The 23,963-nt window shown below is 43.1% G+C and overlaps 1 protein-coding gene and 1 long non-coding RNA gene across 3 annotated transcripts in view; one reads left to right on the top strand and one right to left on the bottom strand.

Moving 5' to 3' along the window:
• Positions 1-5,996, top strand: part of LOC123331933 — a 45,390-nt gene extending 39,394 nt beyond the window's left edge. The window contains exon 2 of the long non-coding RNA XR_006548735.1: positions 5,662-5,996. This is a non-coding gene — a long non-coding RNA (uncharacterized LOC123331933). The remainder of the gene's footprint in view (positions 1-5,661) is intronic.
• SYAP1 (synapse associated protein 1) lies at positions 39-22,062 on the bottom strand. 2 transcript variants are annotated; one of them, XM_006078274.4, is made up of 9 exons: positions 21,706-22,062; positions 16,950-17,068; positions 16,053-16,119; positions 14,479-14,552; positions 12,789-12,928; positions 10,364-10,512; positions 8,821-8,879; positions 8,262-8,409; positions 39-182 (listed from the first exon to the last, which is right to left on the bottom strand). In XM_006078274.4, the coding sequence occupies exons 1-9, from the start codon at positions 21,896-21,898 to the stop codon at positions 166-168; spliced, it is 966 nt and encodes a 321-aa protein (XP_006078336.1). In that variant the 5' UTR covers positions 21,899-22,062; the 3' UTR covers positions 39-165. The 2 variants fall into 2 exon arrangements, with proteins under 2 accessions (XP_006078336.1, XP_006078335.1); XM_006078273.3 differs by lacking the exon at positions 39-182 and adding an exon at positions 6,128-7,089 and having other exon boundaries at positions 21,706-22,061.
• Between the last annotated feature and the right edge of the window lie 1,901 nt (positions 22,063-23,963).

Below are 23,963 nucleotides of genomic sequence, written 5' to 3'. Positions count from 1 at the left end.
TGCCCCTGTGACGAGTGCATGGTAGCAGCACACACCCTCCTGAGATTGGCAAGGTCAGCTGAGGACTTGACTTGCTGCTGCTGCTAAGTCACTTCAGTCGTGTCCAACTCTGTGCGACCCCACAGACGGCAGTCCACCAGGCTCCCCCATCCCTGAGGACTTGACTTACTTGCCATCAACTGCTGTAATCACAAAATACATGGATATTGTTAATTCTTGTGTGATATTGACTCCATGCACCTAAAATAGGCTTTAAAGACAGTATGGTTTGATGCTCTATTTACCTTTTAAATGATTTTTGTTATTTAGGTTTATTTGCATAAACACATCATCCAGCCTTCAGGGTGGGCACATCAGCCCTTAGATGCCACCCGAGAACCTCAGAGAAAGCTTGTGAACATGTAACATGGTTCTCAGAAAGCCTTGCCTCTGTGCTTGGTAGAGTGCACACTCTGAAATGTGCTGTGAGAAATATCTGATTCAGCAGGATTATTCATTGTCCCCCTGGGAACTTGGATCCTCTTAATTTGGGCCTGTGGCAATGGGAGTGGGCAACGGTGACAACTGGAGGCACTTGCAACTAGAAAATCAGTGTCAGCTGAGGATGCTACAGGAAGAGTAAAAAGCACCAGAAAGTTCTATAGCCCTGAGCGCATCAGTGCATTGGTGCAGTGCCGTCAACTCCTGTGTGCTCGCTCAGTCATGTCCTACTCTGCCACCCCACGGACTATAGCCCACCAGGCTCCTCTGTCCATGGAATTTCCCAGGCAAGAACACTGGAGTGGGTTGCCAGTTCCTTCTCTCAGCTCATGAGGTCCATTCTAATCCCCGGGGGTCTTGGTACCATGCAAAACGCTGAGCCAGCAGCTCTGGGGTGGGGGGGCGGCCTGAGACCCTGCATATCTAACCCCTTAATTCTGTTTCCTTTTATGAAGCTCCTTTTCGTGAAGCTCATGTATTTTGATGCACAGTATAAGTTGTCGGCTGACCCCCAAGCACATAATAAATACTGAAAATTTCCCCATCAAACAGGTTGAAATTATTTTGCCCTTTAAAAGAATAATATTTCAGGGAATTCCCTGATGACCTAGTGGTTACGATTCTGGGCTTTCACTGCTGTGGCCCCAAGTTCAATCACTGGTCAGGGAAGTGAGATTCTGAAAGCCCCACAGTGCAGCCAAAAAAAGAAAAGAAAAAAAGAATAACACTTCAGTTACCTGTGTAATTTACAAAAGCAGAACATTTCACCCACAGATGGATCCATAAAACTGTAACCTAACTGTATTTTTATGCTGTGTATAGGAGTTCCAGTGGTGCAATCGGTTAGTGTACTTATACGCTCTGCATAGAATCTTATTTTATCCATTTAACAGGTTAATGTACAATTAAGCATTAAGACTGTCATGTAAAACTAATAGCAACAACTGTAACATTTCTATTTTCATTTTAGGTTTTTAATTTTTTAAGGTATTATTTATTTATGACTGCACTGGATCTTTGTTGCTGCACAGGTTTTTTAAAATTTGTTTTAATTGGAGGATAATTACTCTACAATATTGTGGTGGTTTCTGCCATACATCAACATGAATGGGCCATAGGTATACATGTGTCCCCCCAATCCTGAACACCCCTCCCTCCTCCCCAGGTTGTCCCAGAGCACCTGCTTTGGATGCCCTTCTTCATACATCAAACTCCCACTGGCTATCTATTTTACATATGGCAATGTATCTGTCTCAATGCTGTTCTTTCAAATCATTCCACCCTCTCCTTCTCCCACTGAGTCCAAAAGTCTGTTCTTTACTTCTGTGTCTCGTTTGCTGCCAGTACGTAGAATCCAGGTGGCGCTAGTGGTAAAGAATCTGCCTGCCAAGGCAGGAGACATAGGAGATACAGGTATGATCCCTGGGTCAGGCAGGTCCCCTGGAGGAGGGAATGGCAATGCACTCCAGTATTCTTGCCTGGAGAATCCCATGGACAGAGGAGCCTGGTAAGCTACAGTCCCTAGGGTCACACAGAGACGGATACGACTGAAGCTACTTAGCGTGCATGCTCCTTTGCTGCCCTGTACATCGGATCGTAGGTACCATCTTTCTAGAGTCCATCAGTTCAGTCGCTCAGTCATGTCTGACTCTTTGCAACCCCATGAACTGCAGCACGCCAGGCCTCCCTGTCTGCCGGGAGCCGGCGAGAGACATTCCACTCGTGACAAAGGTCATGAGGAAGGGGGCTCGGCATACGCAAAGGCGGGATCGAGCCTCGGGAGTGCCCCCGGATATTCTCGAGCATCTACCCCCCAAAAAACCAGAGTCTGCCTACTTTATTGCTTTGTGCTTTCACCTTTGACTTTACTGGGGGCTGTCCCCCACCACCATCTCGCTCTCTCTGTCAAAGAGTTAACTTACAGCTCCAATTAATAAAGTTCCTGGGCAATTAGGAGTGTTTAAATCCAAACCCCTCAGATGGCTCTCTAACTCGCCTGACAAGTTTACCCGGACACCTACAGCTATGCATACGATTGTTTACAGTCTCCCAGCCTCCAGAGGCACGGGAAGCTTAAGATATTCAAATAGCTTAGAGCCTCTCAGAGAATTAGAAACTGTCAGAATAAAACTAGTAAAAGATTTCATTGATGAGCCAATGTTTGTTGCCAAGTTTTCACATCCCCTGAATTGTATCCTTGAATGTGCATTAATTAATATAGTTGGTATGTAGAAAAAATAAGTAGTGGCCTGGTGTTAGTAACTTTAGACCCTTAAGGTAGTAAATTCTTTCCTTTGTAAACCCATTACACATCCACCCTATAGGAACGTAATCTTATCTTCGGAGGATGGCGCCAAACCTTAAAATAATTACTCTTAGAGAAAATAAGTCTTTGTTGATAAGTCCTTGTCAAGAGTCATAAAATGTTAATAGGCCTCTGGCCAGAAGATGATGTAAATCACCTAAACCATTTGTATACGATAAATCTGCAGGAAAGAAACCCTGGTTTTTGATAAGCATCAAAGACTGCTGATTTTGCATCCCCTATTGTCCTCTATGTGTAACTTAGGGTATAAAAGCCCCTGTTGAAAATAAAGCTATGGGCCTTGCTCACCAACGCTTGGTCTCCCCATGTCATTCTTCCCTTTAACTTCCAGCTGAGTGTCCATCTGGAGCGTGGATATCCTCTGCGACCATTTATTTGCCTGGGCTTCTAAGACCCACTCGAGAAGGTGTCTAAGGTGGGGCACCTTCCGCTATTCGAGAGGGCGCCTGCGGCCTCCGTGGTCAGAGCTAACCTGGTGTCACGGGTTATATTGATTTTCTGCGTAAACCAAGCCACTCAGCTTCTTTTCTCCACTGAATTTTCCTACTGAGCTATCCTCATTCTATTCCTCTTTATTATCTCTAATTAACATTTGAATAGGTCGCCTAGCCGTCTCTCCTTCGAATACCCTGGATCAGCCGGGGCTGGACCCCGGCACCTGTCCATCACCAATTCCTGGAGTTCATTCAAACTCATGTCCATCGAGTCGGTGATGCCATCCAGCCATCTCATCCTCCGTCGTCCCCTTCTCCTCCTGCCCCCAATCCCTCACAGCATAAGGGTCTTTGCCAATGAATCAACTCTTTGCATGAGATGGCCAAAGTATTGGAGTTTCAGCTTTAGCATCAGTCCTTCAACACCCAGGACTGATCTCCTTTAGGATGGACTGGCCGGATCTCCTTGCTGTCCAAGGGACTCTCAAAAGTCTTCTCCAACACCACAGTTCAAAAGCATCAATTCTTCAGCACTCAGCTTTCTTCACAGTCCAACTCTCACATCCATACATGACTACTGGAAAAACCATAGCCTTGACTAGACGGACCTTTATTGGCAAAGTAATGTCTCTGCTTTTGAATATGCTATCTAGGTTGGTCATAACTTTCCTTCCAAGGAGTAAGCGTCTTTTAATTTCATGGCTGCACTCACCATCTGCAGTGATTTTGGAGCCCCCAAAAATAAAATCTGACACTGTTTCCACTGTTTCTCCATCTATTTCCCATGAAGTGATGGGACCAGAAGCACAAGCTGGAATCAAGATTGCTGGGAGAAATATCAATAACCTCAGATATGCAAATGACGCCACCCTTATGGTGGAAAGTGAAGAGGAAAAAGCCTCGTGATGAAAGTGAAGGAGGAGAGTGAAAAAGCTGGCTTAAAGCTCAACACTCAGAAAACGAAGATCATGGCATCTGGTCCTGGGTTGTATGGTAGTTTTATTCCTAGTTTTCTAAGGAATCTCCATACTGTTCTCCATAGTGGTTGTATCAGTTTGCATTCCCTCCAACAGTGCAAGAGGGTTCCCCCCTTTTCACACCCTATCCAGCATTCATTGTTAGTAGACTTTTTGATGATGGCCATTCTGACTGGTGTGAGATGATAACCTCATGGTGGTTTTGAGTTGCATTTCTCTAATAATGAGCAATGTTGAGCATCTCTTCATGTGGTTATTAGCCATCTGTAGGTCTTCCCTTGGAGAAATGTCTGTTTAGGTCTTCTGCCCACTGTTTGATTGGGTTGTTCATTTTTCTGGTGTTGAGCTGCATGAACTGCTTGTATATTTTGGAGACTGTCAGTTGTTTTGTTTGCTATTGTTTCCTCCCATTCTGAGGGCTGTTCTCTCACTTGCTTAGTTTCCTTCGTTGTGCAAAAAGCTTTCAAGTTCAGCCAGTTCCCATCTGTTCACCTTGTTTTTACTTCCGTTACTCTGGGAGGTGGATCATAGAAGACCTTGCTGTGATTTATGTCGGAGAGTGCCCTGCGCAGGCTTTCTTGAAGTGCGATGAGCGGGGCTACTCTCTGGTTGCAGTGCGCAGACTCCTCATTGTGGTGCTCCTCTTGTTGCAGAGCATGGGCTCTAGGGCATGGGCTCAGTAGTTGTGGCTCAGGGGCTTAGTTGGTCCGCAGCATGTGGGGTCTTCTCGGATCAGGGATCGAACCTGTCTCCTGCATCGGCAGGTGAATTCTTTACCACTGAGCCACCACGGAAGCCCCAGGTTTTAAACTTTCTCTGAAACTTTTCCTTTTTTATGTTTATTCAACATTCGTCAATAAGAATTTTAGTGCATATACTACAAGCCAACTACCGTCATAATCTGAGCTGCTTATATCTAGGATTTTTAACTACTTAGAAACATTTAACATTTGTTTCCCTACAGCAAACTCTAAATTCTTTTTTTTTTTTTTTTTGAGGATAAAAAGGAGCTATTTATTTGTTAATGAAAAGAAAAATAGGTGAAAGATATGAACAGATATTTTACCAAGAAGACATACAGATGGCAAATAAACCATGTGGAAAAAGAAAGATCAACATTATAATTCTTGGCTGCTGCTGCTGCTGCTAAGTCGCTTCAGTCGTGTCCGACTCTGTGTGACTCCAGAGAGGGCAGCCCACCAGGCTCCCTGTCCCTGGGATTCTCCAGGCAAGAACACTGGAGTGGGTTTCCATTTCCTTCTCCAGCGCATGAAAGTGAAAAGTGAAAGCGAAGTCGTTTAGTTGTGTCCGACTCTTTGCGACCCCATAGACTGCAGCCTACCAGGCTCCTCCATCCATGGGATTTTCCAAGCAAGAGTACTGGAGTGGGGTGCCATTGCCTTCTCAGTAAACTCTAAATTCTTAAAAATTTTCCTTTCAACAGGATTGCCTCAAAAGTTGACGGACACCACCTCTGAGTAATCAGCAATTGCAGACCCACAAGTGGAAGTCTCTTGATAATGGTGTCAGTGGTTTCATCTAATACAACCCAAGTGATTCTAGCTGAGGAAGTCTGGCTTCTTTGTGGGAGCATATCCCAAACTACAAACCTGAACAGCTAATTCCTGTTGACTATATCTGCCAGAGGACTATAGACTAATTTTTATGGGATCAAGAATATAAATAAGTACATGTTTCTTATAAGAACTGTGTTAATTCTTCTTCCCTTTATGAAATAAAGGCTTTTTGAAAAACCTGAAAGGTTCAGGAAGCAAACACTGTGGAGTGTTCTGGTATTCAGCCATCTGTCCTTTTCAAGTAACCACATTCTGTGAACAGTCCTGCCGGTAGAGTGGAATCCAGGCAGGATTGGTCAATAAAGTTCCAAAAGTTGTACTCGGAGAACACAATTTTATAAAGACTGACCCTTTAATTAAGACAAAAAAGCAAAAACATGTATTATATGTGGAGACGATTTAAACAACATGAGACGTTAAGGTGAAGGGGCTTCTGACAGTCATTGATACTTAAAGGATGAAAGACCCTGTTTTCTACAAAAACCATGATGTGAAATTTAGGAAACCATTATTAAATGTGGCATAGATTTTTTTTTTAAAAAGGCCCCAAAGATAAACAAATATTTTTACACAGTATTTCTCAGTGTCAAACTGTGTGATGCTTACTTATTATAATCAATATAATTATTTTATCTTTTGGCTTCCAGATGGAATTTTAGAAAATATCTGAAAGAAAATAGTTTAGAAAGTGCTTCCTCTCAAGTTCTTTGGTACAATTTGGTCATTTTGATAGTTATTAATCCATTAAGTACTTTAACATATATGTATCAACAAAAATGCAAGAAGTACAAATGTTTAGAAAACCACAATTGAAGAATATATTATATTTTTGACCTCACAGAAAACTGCAGTCTAAGATTTTGTGTTTCTGAAACATGTCTGTACTGACTACCAGAAAGATGTCTGTACTGACTATAAGAACATCTCTAACCAGATTTATATTAAAGGAACATTACCTAAAACATCCCTTTTTGATTATTAGAATAAATGTCCTGTGTCCTGTTTTTTTAAGTAGAAGAGGCAAGTTTCAGCTTGAAAAACAAAGAATTTTGAATTTAATAAAGTTATATTCCTTTGCGCCTTCTGATTCAGTGAGTCTCAACATCTAGAATTTAATGTCAGTTATAGCATGTTACGGTTTATTCTTTTATTTCAGGAGACAGACAGTTAATTTTCCTCCTTCAGCATTTCCTCTATTTCCTTATCCCAGTTTTCATCTCGTTTCTCTGATTCTGCCACCACTTCATATTCCTGAAGTTCCTGTTGTAGTTCTTTCTCCCAATCTACAGAATCCTCTAAAAGAAATAAATGAGAAAAAAAAGATTCTGAATTCATCACGGTGGTCTGAACAATGCAGTCCAGTATACTTACCAGTGTTAAGTACTAACCACAGAAATATTTACTGTCTTTGTTCAGCACTGTGTATGCTAAGAAACTGAACAGGTTTTAACTGTGACTGAACAGCAATATGATAAGAAAGATACATTTATTAAGTGCAGAAGCAAAGGTATCAGATGTTGTCAGTAAATTTTGCATGTTATTTTCCTTTACCTAGGCCTCTGATTTTCTTTCTATTTAAGTAGATAATTGATAATTAATACTGGCAGCAAAAACAGCTAATGTTTCTAGAGCACTAACTCAGCCAGGCGAGGGCTAAGTGCTCTCTGCATATCACTCTTTAACCCTTAGAACAATCCGTGGACTAGAGACACAGTTATACACATTTGACAGATGGGGAAGTGGAGGTTTAGAGGCTAAGTGACTTGTCCAAGATCACAGAGCACGACAGTGACAGACATACAGATGGAACCTGAGCTGCAGGTGGTTCACCTCCGGGAGGCCAGCTTTATCACCAGTGCTTTCTGCACAACGGTGGGAATAGCTGTCTTCCCCGATGGTAAGTCTCTGAAAGCTTCATGAACGGTGAAGCCTTTGTCTGTCATCCAACAAGAAGCCACCAATCTGTCCTGATGTGCCAAAGAAAGCAGCCCCATCATTTGCACTTTTTTCCTATATCACCTTAAATTAATTTGGTTTTTAAAAGGCAGCCTGCTTCTTCCCAGAAGTGTTGTGCTCATGGCACACAGCAACTGGAAAGAGTCTTAAACCTACAGTATAAACTCCAGCAGGATGCAGCTTTGAAAGCAGAAGGCCAGAGGGCAGCATCTCCACAGGAAGGGCTGGCTTTGGTGCCCACTCCCGGCCACATATCCTCGGGGCTGAGATGCCTCAGAAGAGTCACTTAACCTCTGTGGTCTCAGTTTCTCCTTTTTACGCTTCTGTGCTTAGGGCAGAGGAATGGGAAGTCTGGTCATGTGTACCAGAATCCACCTTCTAGTGTGGAACACAGAGCAGTTTTGATGCAAAAGTTACAGCCTAGTTTTGTATATCTGCTCCAAAATAACAAAATTTTCTGAGGTCAACTTTGGCACTGGGGATGAGAACAGTGTTGTTGTTGGCTTTGTACCTTCCAGTGCGACTGTCCCCTCCTCTTTTTTGTCCAGCACGAGCTGCTCCATTTCCTTCCTCAGATCCTCCTGATCTAAGTTACAGGAATCGAAGGCATCACTGACAAACTCAGAAACACACGGGCTGGTAGAAATCTCCTCTTCGTCCTGAAAGGCAATACATGAGCCCTGAAAACGGTTTTTGAAGTGACATCTCTATAGAGATTAGAGCTCGAGTTTACAGTCATCTAACGACTTACTGCAGCCTCACTTTCATTCCCCTCCTCCGCTAGTCGGATGGTCGCTGTGCTCCAACTCCTAACCTGCACACTGGCTTGCTGACCACAGGAGTGACCACCTGAGTCTCTCCACTCGCTCACAGTTGGGATCACTCCAGTCATTCTGTCTAGTCCCCGATCGCCTCAGGTCTCAGCTGTAGGTCTTTAACCCTTCAAGTACCGGATCCCTCTTCTTCAGAACAGATAAGCATAAGCAGTTTTGAAATGGTATCTGAGCTAGTTGACAGAGTTACTTCATTTCCAGACATTAACTACTAGGTAAAATGTAAGACTGTATTACCTCTTGAGTTTTAAGCTGAGATTTGATTACGACAGGTGGTGTTTTGGGCCGTACTGCCTCTAAGAAGTGAGAAGAAGAGAGTCAAGAATTGTTTGATTTAATTCTGAATACATATGATGATAACAACTAAATTATTCATGAGCATGGTGATACTAAGTAATTTTCAGAAATGAGTTTTTAATGTTATGCTTTCTGTTTTTCTGTAATTATCATAGGAACTACCCAGATGAAACCATCTCAACCTCTTTCTTTTGGGGATATGTTTAGTATATATCATCATATTCTAATACCCCTTATGTAAGGTTTCCAGCAAGAAACAAATTTTGATTATTAACAAAATGCATTGAAGCATAATTCTGCTCTTTCTTTTAAGATAATGAGAATTAAGTTTTCCTTTGTCACAAATGCTAGAAAGCACAAAGTATCAATAAAATGTAACACTCAGTCACAGCAGCTCTCCTGTTAAGCCCATTTTGATACACACGCAGTTTTGGGCAAAATGGCATTTTCCAATAAAATTAATAAAGAAGAAATACTAAGTATAAGAGACAACTGGGATTCATATTAGCATCTATATGCAAAGCGCCAAATGTTCTTGTGAGAGCAACTTCATTACGTTTCCTGACCCTAATGCAGTTGTCAGGTGCCTTCCTAGTGGTCCATACAACTGGTGCCTTAGGAAGCACTGTTTTACATAATCATTTAAAATTCCATGTATGGATAAGTCTCCAGTTGTAACAGGTACCTATACAAAGCAGGTGTTCATTAAATATTAAAAATAGGACACAAGATACATATCTTAATAATTATTAGAGGTATTAAATCAGGGGTCCCCAACCTCTGGCCCATGGACTGGCACCTTCTGTCAGAGCAGCAGCAGCATCAGATTAGAAATAAACTGCACAAGAAATGTAATGCACTTGAAACATCCTGAAACCATCCCATCCCCTCTCTGGTGCTGGAGAAAAATTGTCTTCCACGAAACCAGTCCCTAGTGCCAAAAAGGTTGCAGACCAGTTTTGAAATCATTGCTGATATTATAAACCACTTTCCCCAACAACCAGGGTAAAACTGTCACAATAAGGAAGAGTCACATGTGTCACTGACTGAGGTCTGGTTCCAGGCTGGCTGGCCGAGTTCAGCTCTACAGACTAGAGAACTGGGGACATGAGCAGGCTGAATGGAAGACAGAACCAAAGGAAAGTAGGGAACTGAGTCAGCGGAGAACAGAAAGCATGAGAAGGGCAAGGAGAGAGATGGGAAGATGACTGGTGATGGAGGGAGAAATAAAAAGGAAGAAATAAAAAACCTGAAGAATGAGAAAAAGCAAAGTAAATGAAAACGGAAGGAAGACAAGTTGGCAGGGTCAGGGAGAGGGCAACAAGAGAAGAATGAATATCTTCTCTGGAAGGAAAAGGATTTTCCCTAAGATAACGATGACATTTCTGGCATGTGTACAATGACAGGATCATGAGAATCTGAGTATTTTTTAAAGGAACGTTTGTGACATTTGCCCTGCAGAGCGAAGCCTTCTTGAATATACCTGTCAGCGGCAACTCATTCTGTCTGCCGTGGTTCTTCTCCTCCTTCCCAGCAGCCTGCTGCTGGGCTGCCAGGGCTGTGAGCTGGGCCGACTGCTTAATTAGGGAGACACGGTAGAAGTAGTTCCTCCAAAACACGTCTTCCTTCACACTTTCAAAGACAAACAACAACACACTTGAGAATGCATGCATACATGTGTGCAGGGCTTATCTGTTGCAGTGGACATTGGAATAGGTGGTTTTTACAGACAGTTTTGAATCAGAATGAGGCTCAAAGGAAATTCTCACTTGCTTTCGAATTGAAAGCTGAGTAATAGGATAAAAAGAAAACTATCTTCTCCACAGTAGCAAAGTTTATGATGCACCAATGAATCCTCAGTGTTTCTTGGTATTTTAAAGATACTGACACTACCCTCAGCAGAGGGAAGTGGGGGACTGCTGTCAAAGCACCATGAGCAGCCTGGGAGACTGGAAGTAGAACAGGTCCCCACCAATTATCTGCTGTTTACCAAAGGATTAAATGCTTTCAAGCAGTGAGAATAAAGGATTGTGGGTGTTGTTCCTTATGAGAGGACATGTTTGGCAGCTTGCATATAACTAGCAATCAGCGACAGTAATGAAGCGGCGGATGACTGATAAAAAGACTGAGGTAACCTGAGAACTCTCAGTGAAGTCTCAAACCTGGCTGCACACTCGCCACCTGGGGTGAGGTGTCGGCACCCAAGAAGGGCAAGGTGAGTACCCACGTGGTGGTGGCCTGGAATGGTGAGTGACAGCCTGAGCAGGGACAGGAGGGCATCTAAGCTGGGGAGGTGGTGGTGGTGATAAAGGAAGATTGGTCACTCAGAAGGGGATTGACTGCTTAAATAAAAATACTAAGGATAGTGGAAACTGGGTTTCTCACCATCAGAAAAGGGAGTTACAATCATGAAAAGGGAAAATTCTAGAATGATCCTTGCTGTGAAGTATCACTGTGACCATATGGTTTTTATTCGATAGAGATGCAAACAAGTGCATCTGTGTGTATATGAGCACACTAGCTCTTCCACTGAGTGGGCCAAGGAGTAGTGACATCCCAATAACAAAAAGCATGCCTAATGCACACCACTTTCCTAAAAGGAACCAGAACCCCTGGGACAAATGGCCAATTCCAGGGTTATAGCAGGGTAAGTACAAGGTGAGCCTGGAGGACTATCTCATGCTAGAAAGGAAGGACTCAATGAATAAACAGGATAAGTTAAAAAGACATAGAAGCCAGCTTGAATGGGCTTCCACTGGAAAATAGGTGATGGTTTGAGCATCAAAACAAATAATGATAGCAATGGATTATAACCATTGCATAAAACAGGACCTTGAGTCCATACAGATATACATAAATATATGAATACATGGAAAATTTGAGGAGAAATGACATATTTACAGAGTTTCAAAGTGCCTCCCCAGAAAATAGTTATTAATTTCAAAGACCAAAGGAGTAACTTTATATTCAAGAAGGCTGGCAGACACCACCTTCATCAAGTGGCAGAGACCAAGAGTCGCAGTCCCTGCACTCAGGGACAGCTGGCGCAGCTGAGAATATGGGCTCCTGGCTGTACTGAAGCCGCGGGGCTCAGGCTCGACCCGCTGTTCTGTCTACAGCCAGCCCAGGCTGAGGAGTCTGCTCACGGCTACTGAGCTGCCCCACCTCAATGGCCCAGGGGAGCACACAGCCCCAAAGAATGGGTAAGAGAAGCCTCCAGCATGAACACAGAACCCAAAGTCAAGATGCAGAGAAGGCAGAGTGAGAAGGGTATCTTAAGAAAGCCAGACTTCATGTCCTCAGAGAACAGGAAGATAACCCCATCACACAAGAAGAGAGAGGCATAAAACAGGAACACTCAGCGAACACCAAAGACCACTGACGTTAAAAGTGGGGCAGATTCAAAAGAAGGTAGAAAAGGTGAGGAAGAACTCACGGTGGCAGAGGAGAAGGGAGGGGGCCTCTGTTGATCGCCACGCCACAGAAGACACGATACACGTGCTGGAGCTTAAGGGACAAGCAGGGATTTGCGGAGGGGAGAAGCCTAGATGGGAAGAGAAAGGCCACTGCCACAGAGAGGAGCCCGAGTGGACAAAAGGCCTCGCCATGTTCTCATGCACCTTGGGGATCTTGGTTTTATTCAGGAGGGGGCAGGTGCATGTGTGTCTTTCATAGGAAAATTCTTTCTACCATCTAACTGGGGATAAAAGAGCATATCTCATTTGTACTCCAAAATTCCCCAAAAGTCCACCCTGAGTTTTGATTCTATGGCACCCTGTGTGTGGGGGGTGGGGGTGGGTGGGTACTGCTGAAGAGCCGTAGAGCCCGTTTTCATGAAGAATGTCTGAGAACATCCTGGCCCCCAGCCCATGCCTCTTTCCCATCCAGCTCGAGAGCCCAATGCTTACAGTTTAGGAACAAGGTCAAATCTCATCCTGCTCAGGAGCTCGTCCTCTTGGAGCATGACCAGTGCGACGGGGTACATCTGATCAAAGTCAAAGTTAAACTGCACCCCGGCTGGAGGGTCACGAAGGAAGTTTCTCTTGTCCTTGGATAAAAAGAGGAAAAACATGGGGGGAACCATAGACTGCAATGAATAGGTAACAACGCATCAATGATATGACACATTAAATTCCCTAAATGCTTCAGCCACCAAGTGCAACGAGCTGTCATTAACTTGTCTGCCTTAGAGAGAGTGGAGAATGATCAATCCTTTCATATATTCTTTAATAGTTGCAACTGGAGAGAGCGTCATGGGAGGTCAGGAAATTCAACCATGAACTTGTTGAAATTACATAATTTGAAACCATAGAAAAAGACTTCTGTTTTGGTATGTGAAAACTAATGTAAAAGAACCCAAAGTTGGAGTCAGCTAACCATGGTGGTCTTATCAGAGAAGTAAAACCCATGACCCACGTCATTTCTCAAGTGTGCACAAACCACACTTTGGTCTCATACCTTCTGATGGAACGTGCGTGCCCACGCTCTGCCTGAAATCTCTGTTAAGCTCTGAAGGTCAGTCCCTGCACTGAGGGCATGAGAATACAATGGTGGCTGAGACAGTCACAGTGCAGCTTCTCCACAGAGAGTGCCAGGCAGGGAAAGGCTTGTTGTTGGTTCACTTGGGGAACCTTGGCTGAGCACGTGCTAGGGCCAGGGCCCCCACCCAACACTCCAAGTCTCCCCCTTCTGGGGAGAAGCAAGCAGATGTGTGATGTCAATGTCAAGTTTGACTGTAAGGTGGTCATCAAAATACATGGTGTCCACAGTGAGCTTGGAATTGGATCCTCAGGCCTTTAGGGATTTACTAATGGGAAGAAAAAAAGAAATCCTAAATGCCCTGGGGCAGTGGAAGGGAGGGAAAGCCCAGCTCTACATTTGTTTTCTAAACCAAGGTTCCCTTTATGACTTTGGCTAAAAAAAATGTAGGTTAAAAATAAAGCTTGAAAATCACCGATATAGTGAAAGCCTTATGCTGGGTGCTGAGGACAGAGCTCAAAGCCAGCCTCTGCTGAGAGTTCATAGCCCAGGAGAGACAAAGATAAGGAGTGAGGGTCCCATTTGAGAGTATTGGTCTCCATACCTGCACAGTGGTGATAAAAGCCCCTACCTACCTCACAGACAAACCGGGAGGCTCAAAAGACATAATGTTGAGAAAGTACTTCCTGAAACTGTCAGGTGCTACATGATTCTTAGGTGGTAACACACTAATATTTTGGGGCAGCATATGGAGTTTTATTTCTTTCAATTTCAGTTTCAGAGAGATATATACAGTAGTTAAAGAGCAAATTTAGAATATGATCATTTCATTTGGAAGAATTAGAATGCTATCTAGAAACTTCTTAATAGCACATCTTAAAAGACTGTCTTAAAAAAAATTGTCTTAACAAAAAAATCCTTTTAAGGCTGCAAGAATTATTTTGTGAAATAGACTAGAAAAGCAAATTTAAAAACATTGAAAAAAATAGTGAAAGTTGAGGTGTACATTCCTAACATCTCAAAATATTCAAAAAATTGTATAGAAGAAAAACATTCTGCTAAGGGTGAAGTCATGATAGGAAGAAAGTATTTCAGTACAGGGTAGCACAAGATACTTACAGCTGACAGGGCCAAGATTTGTTGTTGAATTGTTTCTTCATCATTACTATCAACCCATGGTGGCACTGCTACTTCTAAAAGGTTTTTAATGGCAAAGAAGTAAAAACAGGTTACAAGGGTTACGTTGTGACACCAGAAACTAACACAACATTGTAAAGCAACTATACTACAATTAAAAAAGGGGGGTGAGGGGGTTACACTGCCATCTGTGGCTTGAAGGATGAGAAAGTTTCCACATAACCATTTTAGCAATTTACTAATAAGTTCCAAATACGAACACTCATTGTAATCCTCAGAGTTAACGTATGAATCTTATGCACGTATGCATTTGGTAAAAAATGGACTTGCATCATACAATGGAAAAGTTGAAGAATGCCTTGACTAGGTGACCAAAATCAACATCACCCAGGAGAGAGAGATGGCCACTGTAGGCCTCCAGATGTGATCTCTTGAGAAGGATTCATCATGTAGGCAGTCTTCTGGCCAAGCATGCATAATCTGAATCTGATCATGAGGAAATATCAGACCAAGCCCAGATGAGGAATGGTCTATTTTAAAAGAAGGAGCACAACAAAAAGTGCAGTATTGTATCCAAGACTGGATGCTGTACTGAGAGGGGAAAGTGTATAAAGGATGTTACTGGGTCAAGTGACAAAATTAGACTGTGAATATTACGTCAATGTTAAATTGCCTAAAGCTGGTAACTGTACCACTGGTGATTATATAAGAGAATATCCCTAATTCTTAGGAAATGCATACTGAATGGAATGGAAAAATAAAAGTGAACCTGCCTCCAAACCTTTCACTCCCAATCCATCCACAGTTCCCATCTCAGAGGCACCAACTAGCCCTGAGCCAGGGTCAACTTTACTGCTTCCCACGAACTACCAGGTTACACTGCCCTGTACAGTAGTTGACTTGTCCCAAAGAGCCGCTTCCCAGTTTTGGGTACCTGGGGACAACAATGCCTGATGGAAACTCAGCACAGGACTAACTAGTTCTTTTTGAATTTGTGGTACTGCTCAAACCAACTGAAGTATTTCATACTACTTTTGCCAAATTCAAAGATATGAGGCCAGTTTTGTGCCTGAAAACCACCAAACAGTAAAAGCAGGCATTTTGAGATCCTGCAACTGCAAACATTTAAACGAATATTTGTCAGTAAAGAAATGTGTTGAGTAAGTTCTCCAACACCCTGTGATTTTTCACAGCCCTCTGTCACTTCCCTGGAAAGCCCTTCCTTTTTTTCAGGAAGGGAGCCAACATTTGCTAAGTGCCCACTAGGTATACATCAGAGACTCTGCTGGACATGTGAGAAAGTAAAAAGAAAAGCCCACGCCCTCTCCTTCAGAGCCAGCTCCCCAGAAGGGCTACCTCACCCACATCCTAGCCACGGGGAGGGATTTCCTTCAAGTCCTGAAGGCTTGTCCCCACTAGTCCTTGTGCTGCCTGAAAGATGGGGGCCTAACTTGGACATTTTTGTAATCTCATAGCCTTAGTGGGATGTCAAGCACATAAGCAGTGTTCAGTAAAATTTGGTAGGCAAGTAAGTCACGTATAAACCTATACCATACCTGACTTTTTTGTATTCTGCTCCTCAACAAATTTTTTCTGTTCCTTATGAAAATCTCCTATAAATGTCTGTTAAAAAATACACAGAGTTAAATTACTTTTAAAAAGCTTATTATTAGATAAGATTTACACTCGAGATTTGTGAAGTTCATTTGGGACATCTTATTCATTTTCCTCAAATAACAAGACACAAAAGTGGTATGTCTTCCCTTCCCCAATAAGAGGGAATCTTCAACATTTCTGAACTCTTAAGTGTTCAACTGCCTTTATGATAGATGATCTTTTCAAATGCAAAAATAAAAGGATTTAAAGACAGAATTTTTATGTTATTCTATAAAACAATAAAAGACAGGTCAAATCTCATTCTAACAAATAGTACACACCATGAAAATATCTAAATAACAAGCTGTCTTAAGTTTAATTGATGACCTCCTTAGTTCAAACAGTTACCAACAGAAATGAAATTCCCTAGGCCTGTACCCTACCATTGCAAAAAATGAACAAATTCACTCCCTAGAGTCTTAAAAGGGTTGTTCCTATTGGCCCAGGACTTTTAAAATGATTCAACTGAATGAACTCAAATGATTCAAAGGCATAAATGTATTCTGAAATGGTTATAGTTGAAAATTAAACTCACAATATGAAAAGCTCAGTATTACCCAAAAGCATCAATGTATTTTAGAATATATTAAAATAAAAACAAAAGTTATTTAAATCAGGTAACTTATAGTTACTTATTATACAAAAAGGAGAGGGGAGAGGGGAAAAAACAAGAATCTCAACATTTTTATCAGAATATGATACCCTATTTGGGTTAATAAAGTTCATAAAAAGGGATGATTACATTAGCTGCTAATGAATTTCATAAACTTATATTTCCAAAAGATATTTAAATGTACCTTATCAATGATGTCATCTATCTTTCCTTCTTCTACTGATTTCTTTATTGTTTGTGCTGTTTCAGCAACTGATTCAGTTATTTTTTTTGTAGCAGCGGTTGCAAAGTTAAACAGATAGTCTGTAAAGAATAAAAAAGAGTCTATGCTCCATTCAAGTATGCTCGTTATTATATTTGTAAATTTCTCCCTTAAATAGTGCTTGTAAGACTAAAACTGCAAGACACGTTTCTTGTTAATTGGGACTTAAAACTTAAGGAGTGAGAAGCACCAATAGTACTCCATTTTCTCAGTGGACAGGCCATCCACACTGGGTCTTTAATTCATTGCTTTCAAAGACTATTAGCATGCTCCTCAGTTCACCCCAGTAGCTGTTTCGTAATCTCCTCTCCCACTTTACAATAAGATCAAGGCTCCTTCTTACTTTCTTCCCTTTCTAGACCCTAAGTATCCCATCTTAATTTTCTCCTTTCCTCTTGTTCAAAAGAAGAAGAAAAAAAGCCCCTCCTCTCCCTAGATTAACTCATCCCATGATAAATCTGGGGGAATTTTTAATAAATAGAAATCTTGGCAAGCCCTAATGTAAATACTCTTCACTAATAATAATGAGCAAATATGTGGAATGAAATTCAAATTGGAACACACAAACTTCACAAGACAAAACGAAAACACAAAATTAACTTTTCTAAAGACCTGAAAACACATTTGTTATCAGGGCTCTTTTTGCACTACGATGTAAAGGCATACTTGTAGATAAATAACATTTTGAAGTTCACATTCTACAGAATTTGGGCTGCAGGAAGCGACCTCAGGAAGGTCGTGGTGGGGGATGCTCCCAGGCAACTGGCTTTCAAATTTCATCTCACAGAAAATGCTCCAAAATCTAGGGCGGTCTTCCTCTGTGACACGCACCTGCTGAGAGGGCAGGTGGGCTGACTCACAACACTGGCAGGGAGAAGACCCTGAGAAGAACACCCCAGGGAGCCCAGCACACCTGATTAAATCCTCACTCTGTCCTTGGTACCATGGAAAATCAAGTGACATCTCGCCCACTTACCACCTCCTTTACCACTAAACAGTCTGCCGTTTCTCACTGTGTCTGGGGGTGTTCATCTGTTCCTGGTATTAACATCCATTGTGACTATACCTCAGGACACTCCTTGTCCCTGGTCTCTTTCTCTCTCACCATTCTCCCCCTTCATACGACCACAAGAAATTCTTCAGGATCTCCAAGGAAGCTCCACATATGTCATTTCTTGGTTTGAAACACTTTTATCGGCCACCCTCCCTTTACCCAGCTAACTCTACACATCCTGTGAACCTCCACTTACACATCACTTCTCAGCAAATGGACCCCGGCTCCTTGGCCAGCACAGGTGTCCCCAAGAGGTTTTCCCTCACTACCTGTGTTGCCAGATCAATAACATCCATGACACCATATCCGTTACGTGGTGGATGTGTCCTCTCAGCTAGACTGAGACCCATCCTAAGCCCCACTGGGGCAGGGACTGAGGCTGTCTGACTCAGTGTATCCCCAGAAAGTGACCAGTAAGTACTTCCTGAGTGCATGAATGGGGAGTGACCAAATGCTGAGCTTTGGGGAGATCCCTGATTTCCTTTTGGTTATTTACCCAGAGCTTATTTACCCAGAGTAGTATGATAAAATGAGAATACAGCCACATTACTTCGTAAAAATATTCTCTGCAGATAGACAAATCCAAACTTCTAAAAGAGCAGGGTTCCCTCTAAGATTTTATCAGGAATACCTTTTGAATTATTGATATATTTGTCTTTTTGGGCTTTTTTTTTTAATCTTTGTTCCCTGACCAGGGATGAAACCCATACCCCCTGCATTAGAAATGCAGAGTCTTAACCACTGGACTGCCAGGGAAGTCCCGAGAATGCACAGTTCTTGCCCTCAAAGGATGTCCATTGATAAATAAACCAACAAAGAAAGACTGAAAGACAACAAGAGGAGCGAGATTATTCATTAAACAGAGGCTCTCCAAAAGGGAGGGATGTCTCCCAAGAGTTAATTACTGAGAGGCCTGGATTCCTAAGTCAGAAGGAGGGGGCAGTGGGAGACAGGACAAGAGATTCTCAGGAGAGATGCTCATAAAGATGAGAAGTATGGAATTGTGCAGAGACTGGCTGACACCAAGTTAAGGACAGAAAAATTGAGACGCCGATACGAGTTAACAGGAAGTAACAAGAGTACTCTGATGCTGGGAGGGATTGGGGGCAGGAGGAGAAGGGGACGACAGAGGATGAGATGGCTGGATGGCATCATGGACTCGATGGATGTGAGTTTGGGTGAACTCCGGGAGTTGGTGATGGACAGGGAGGCCTGGCGTGCTGCAATTCATGGGGTCGCAATGAGTCGGACACGACTAAGTGACTGAACTGAACTGAGATTACAATGTCCACTTCAGGGACTTAGGCACAGGAGGGGGTCCAAACTAAAGCAGCTACCAAAGAAAAGATAGTCTAAGTAAAATGTCTGCAAGTGAATAGACACAGTAACTTTCTGGAAGGAGGGGGTAGATTGCTAATATCTTATCTTCATTTTCATCATGTCACAAGCATCCCAGGAAGAGTAGGTATAATTAGCCCAGTTTACAGATAGGAAAGCTGAGGCACAGAGGATAAATGATTTGTCCATGACGATGGGGAAGACCCTGTTGCCTAGCCAATAGCCTATCCTCTTCCTCCTTGCCAAAGAAACTACAATTTCGGTGGGTGCTCATGAAACCTGGGAGTGGTCTTGATCTTCTCTGTTAAAGCCTGTTTGTTGGACTTACTGTGATTTGCAAATGACATCACAATAAAGGCAGTAAGAAGTACAAGGAACTCAAACACAGGCTACCTGCCTCTAAATGGCAAGCTGGTGCTCCAAAGAAACTAATCTACTCAGTGGGAGTCAGGCACAGAGATGTTTGAAGTTTTCAAAACAAAGATGGGTTTTTTAAAAGAATATACCTCTTAGGATCACTATGTAAAATAAAAAATATTTGATTGTTTCTCATCTTTTTGAGGGGTTGTGTACAAACTAGGACCTTTACATCTTTTTAAAATCAAATGACTTCCCTAGTGTTCCAGTGGTTAAGACCCCTGCAGTGGTCTATCCTAGGTCAGGGAAGTAAGATCCCACAATGCCGCATGGCTTGGCCAAAAAATAAATAAATAAACTTTAGAGCCAAATGAGCTCTAATTTATTTGGAAACTTTGCATTCACAATGTGTGTGTGGGCAGGAAAGTCCTTCATCTAACCTTAGCCTCCTAAACCTAAAGAAAATCTGGTGAGGAAAGAAAGAGATGGCAGTATTTAGTTTCAAAGTTTTCATATTGAAAACATACTTACTAAAAATATTCTGAAGTCTTTATTACTAAATATAAACATGAAGCTTCAATAAAGCCCTGAGTTTTAAGAAGTCACTTTTGATACTCTTCTGAAGATAAACGAAAATGGTTTTCTATGTTCTACTAAATCAAGGAAACAAACACACACAGCCTTTCCTAATGTGGTCCCACTTTTATTTATCCCAGCTACTAACATAGCCTCTCTGCTCTAGTCAAATTCATCTTGTCACATCTCTCAAATATTCCAAACTCATTTCTTCCCCAATTTTCCACAGAGGAAATAGTTGTTTCCTCTTAAGTGATTTCATTGCACAGCACTTAGTTTTATTTTTCTTGTGCACTGTTTAGAGGCTTGGGGCTGATATTGTGTACAGCCATGATGTGAGATGATGCCTGTTCTCCCTGCCTCTCCACCCCACAGTAAACTTTTTGAACGTTAGAGCCTTTCCTATTCAAATATGTTTCTCTCCACTCTCAGGCTCCAGCCTGCCCTATACTCTTGCCTTTCAGTATCTTGAACTAAATCCTTTAAAACTGTTTGTTAAATTTCACATCTCTCACTTGTAGTGTTGTCTGTTTTAGGGCCACCTTCTCAAAGACGTTTTGATTATTTGAGCCTGCCAAGGTCTTTTCAGGAGCAAAATTACTACAGCTTGTGTTTATTTTGCATGTTTATTACTTACATCCTCCTCCTGAACTAGACTGTAAGCTGGGAAAGAGCGTGGATTTTGAAATTAGACAGTCCCAGATTCAAATTTCACTTCTACCATTTACATATCAGCCTAACTTTGGGCCACTAATTCTGAGCTCCTTCTCCCAGCTCACAGGGGTGTTTTAACAGATGAGACATCGTTCACAAAACATCTAGTGCTGAAACTTGGAACACAGACAATAGTTGGCAATTACTTTTCCACCTTAAGGAAAAATGTCCAGCTGCACCTAAAAGGCCTACTTGTCACAGGCCTTTAGTAACTCTTCCTCAATTTAACTGGGACGACACATTCTCATTTAAGGGCAAAAAGCTCCTCAACGTCCCCTGTCCTCTCTAGCTGAGAGGCCGTGGAGGTGAAAGTTGGCGAGTTCAATAAAAAAGATTCCCCGTCAAACCTAAAGATGTCGGGCCCCATTGCTTTATTGCACCTCTGCTCTCAGTGTTGACACACTCTGCAAAGAGTGACATGTCACTAGCCACTAAGGACTTCAGGCACAGGGTGTGACTACTAGATGAGGCTTCGGTCTTGCCCAGATCCTCACCAACCTCTCCGGTGAGGACCGACCGATCGACAGAGACATCTTCCTCTCCCCACCCCACACTCCCGATCATTGGTGGTCCACACCCAGAGGCGGCAGGAGGGATGCGGGCGCTCTCCGAAACCCTGTGGTCCCAGGGGAGACTCACTGCCGAGGCCCTTGGCCTGATGAAGGAGCTCCTGGTTCCCGGCTAGCTGTGGCTCCCCCTCCACTGACTCCGCCACCGCCTCGGAGCGCTGATCGGGTGGAGCGTGTCCCCTGGGCTGTCCGTCTCCCTGGGACTGCCGGCCACCCGCCGCCGGCTGCTCCAAGCCAAACCAGCTGCTCAAACTCCGGAACATCCCGTCAGCGGGGCCGCCACCGCGGTCCGGGTCACGGGAGACCCTTGAGGGTGCCGCCTACTCTCAATTCCACAAGAAGTAACTCCCAGGAAGATAGCAGGAAGGGCGACCCGGAGCCGGGGCTCCGTCCGTCGCCCCGCCTACACAGCAACTCCGCCACAGCCGCGCTGGCGTCACTTCCGGACAAAGGCCCCGCCCTCCCCTTGTTTCGTAACTCGATGACGCGCGTGGAAACCGGACAAAGGGTTTTCCCCACGTCTCCCAACCCCGCCCCTTTTCCTCCGCCCCCGGGATTTTGTAGGTTCCTGATGTAGGGTAGTCTCGGAGAAGGCAATGGCAACCCACTCCAGTACTCTTGCCTGGAAAATCCCATGGATGGAGGAGCCTGGTAGGCTGCAGTCCATGGGGTCGCTAAGAGTTGGACACGACTTCACTTTCACTTTCACTTTTCACTTTCATGCATTGGAGGAGGAAATGGCAACCCACTCCAGTGTTCTTGCCTGGAGAATCCCAGGGACGGCGGGGCCTGGTGGGCTGCCGTCTCTGGGGTCGCACAGAGTCGGACACGACTGAAGCGACTTAGCAGTAGCAGCAGCAGCAGATGTAGGGTAGTAAACAGCGTCTTTGTCACTCAGAGCAGCTTGGCTGGTGACTTAATCTCGCCTTTTCAGGTTCAGCTGGGCTGGCCCCCTGAAAATGGATATCTTTAAGCTCTTCCTGAGTGAGTGAGTGAAAGTCGCGTAGTCGTGTCCGACTTTTTGCGACCCCATGGACTGTATGGTCCATGGAATTCTCCAGGCCAGAATACTGGGATAGGTAACCTTTCCCTTCTCCCAGGGGATCAAACCCTGGTCTCCCGCATTGCGGGCGGATTCTTTACCAGCTGAGCCACAAGGGGAGCCCAAGAATACTGGGATGGATCTTCCCAACCCAGGAATCGAAGTTGGGTCTCATTCATTGCAGGCGGATTCTACCAACTGAAATACCAGGGAAGCCCTAAGCTCTTCCTGAGTCCACATCAAACCTAGCTCAGGATGGAGGAAACTATTATAGGACACACGTCAGGATATAAGGAGCAGAATCTAGGCTGTGAGAAACCACAGGCAGATGACCTCGTTTTTTCAAATAAATTGTAAGGAAAGGGGAAAGGGGACTCTATAGATTAAGAATGGCTTAAAAGAGGACCCATGGCAACTTGTGGATTTTATTTAGATCCTCAAATACAATGGGGAAAACTTTTTGACGTTGTAAGAATTGGAAATTTGGGCACTGCTTAGTTTATGAGATTAAGAAACTAAATTTAAAAAATTCTTATTGTGGTTGTTCTTTTAGTCACTAAGTCATGTCCAGCTGTTTTGCAACCCCATGGACTATAGCCCGCCAGGCTCCTCTGTCCATGCATTTCCCAGGCAAGAATAATGGAGTGGGTTGCCACTTCCTTCTCCAGGGGATCTTATTGACCCAGGGATCAAACCCACGTTCCCTGCATTAGCAGGCAGATGCTTTACCACTGAATCACCAGGGAAGACCCTAATTGTGGTAGATAAACATAAAATTTACCACTGTAGCCAGTTTTTAAGTGTTCAATTAAATAGTATTAACTACATACACATTGTTAAGGAACCAGTCTGCACAATTCTTTCAGTTGCAAAACTGAAATTCTTCACCCACTAAACAACAACCCTATCTCCCTTTCCCCTAGTCCCTGGCAACAAAGCTACTTTCTGTCTCTGATTTTTGATTACTCCAGGAACTTCACGTAAGTGGAATTATACCACAACTGTCTTTGTGACTGGTTCATTTCATTGAGCAAATGTTCCTGAGGTTCATCCATGTTGTAGCATGTGTTAGAACTTCCTTAATATTCTGGCTTAAAAGGCTACTTTGAATACTCCTTGATATAAATTGTAGCAATATTTTTTTTTTGACCTGTCTTCTAAGGCAAAGAAAACAAAAGCAAAAATAAACAATGGGACCTAATTAAACTTAAAAGCTTTTGTACAGCAAAGAAAACCATCCACAAAATGAAAAGACAACCTACTGAATGGGAGAATATATTTGCAAG

The sequence above is a fragment of the Bubalus bubalis genome, chromosome X (genome assembly GCF_019923935.1).
Source record: "Bubalus bubalis isolate 160015118507 breed Murrah chromosome X, NDDB_SH_1, whole genome shotgun sequence".
In the NCBI taxonomy this organism is placed as follows: domain Eukaryota; kingdom Metazoa; phylum Chordata; class Mammalia; order Artiodactyla; family Bovidae; genus Bubalus; species Bubalus bubalis.
Note: the sequence above shows the minus strand (reverse complement) of the source record. Positions and strands in the feature narration are given on the sequence as shown.

What these genes read in the sequence shown, in the direction of transcription:
- SYAP1 (XM_006078273.3), bottom strand. Translation starts at nt 21,898, where the DNA reads ATGTTCCGGAGTTTGAGCAGCTGGTTTGGCTTGGAGCAGCCGGCGGCG. An exon ending in GCAGAATACAAAAAAGTCAG is followed by an intron (nt 14,553 to 16,052) that starts GTATGGTATAGG and finishes AAAACCTTTTAG; the next exon opens with AAGTAGCAGTGCCACCATGG. An exon ending in CTCAGCTTAAAACTCAAGAG is followed by an intron (nt 8,410 to 8,820) that starts GTAATACAGTCT and finishes ATTGCCTTTCAG; the next exon opens with GACGAAGAGGAGATTTCTAC.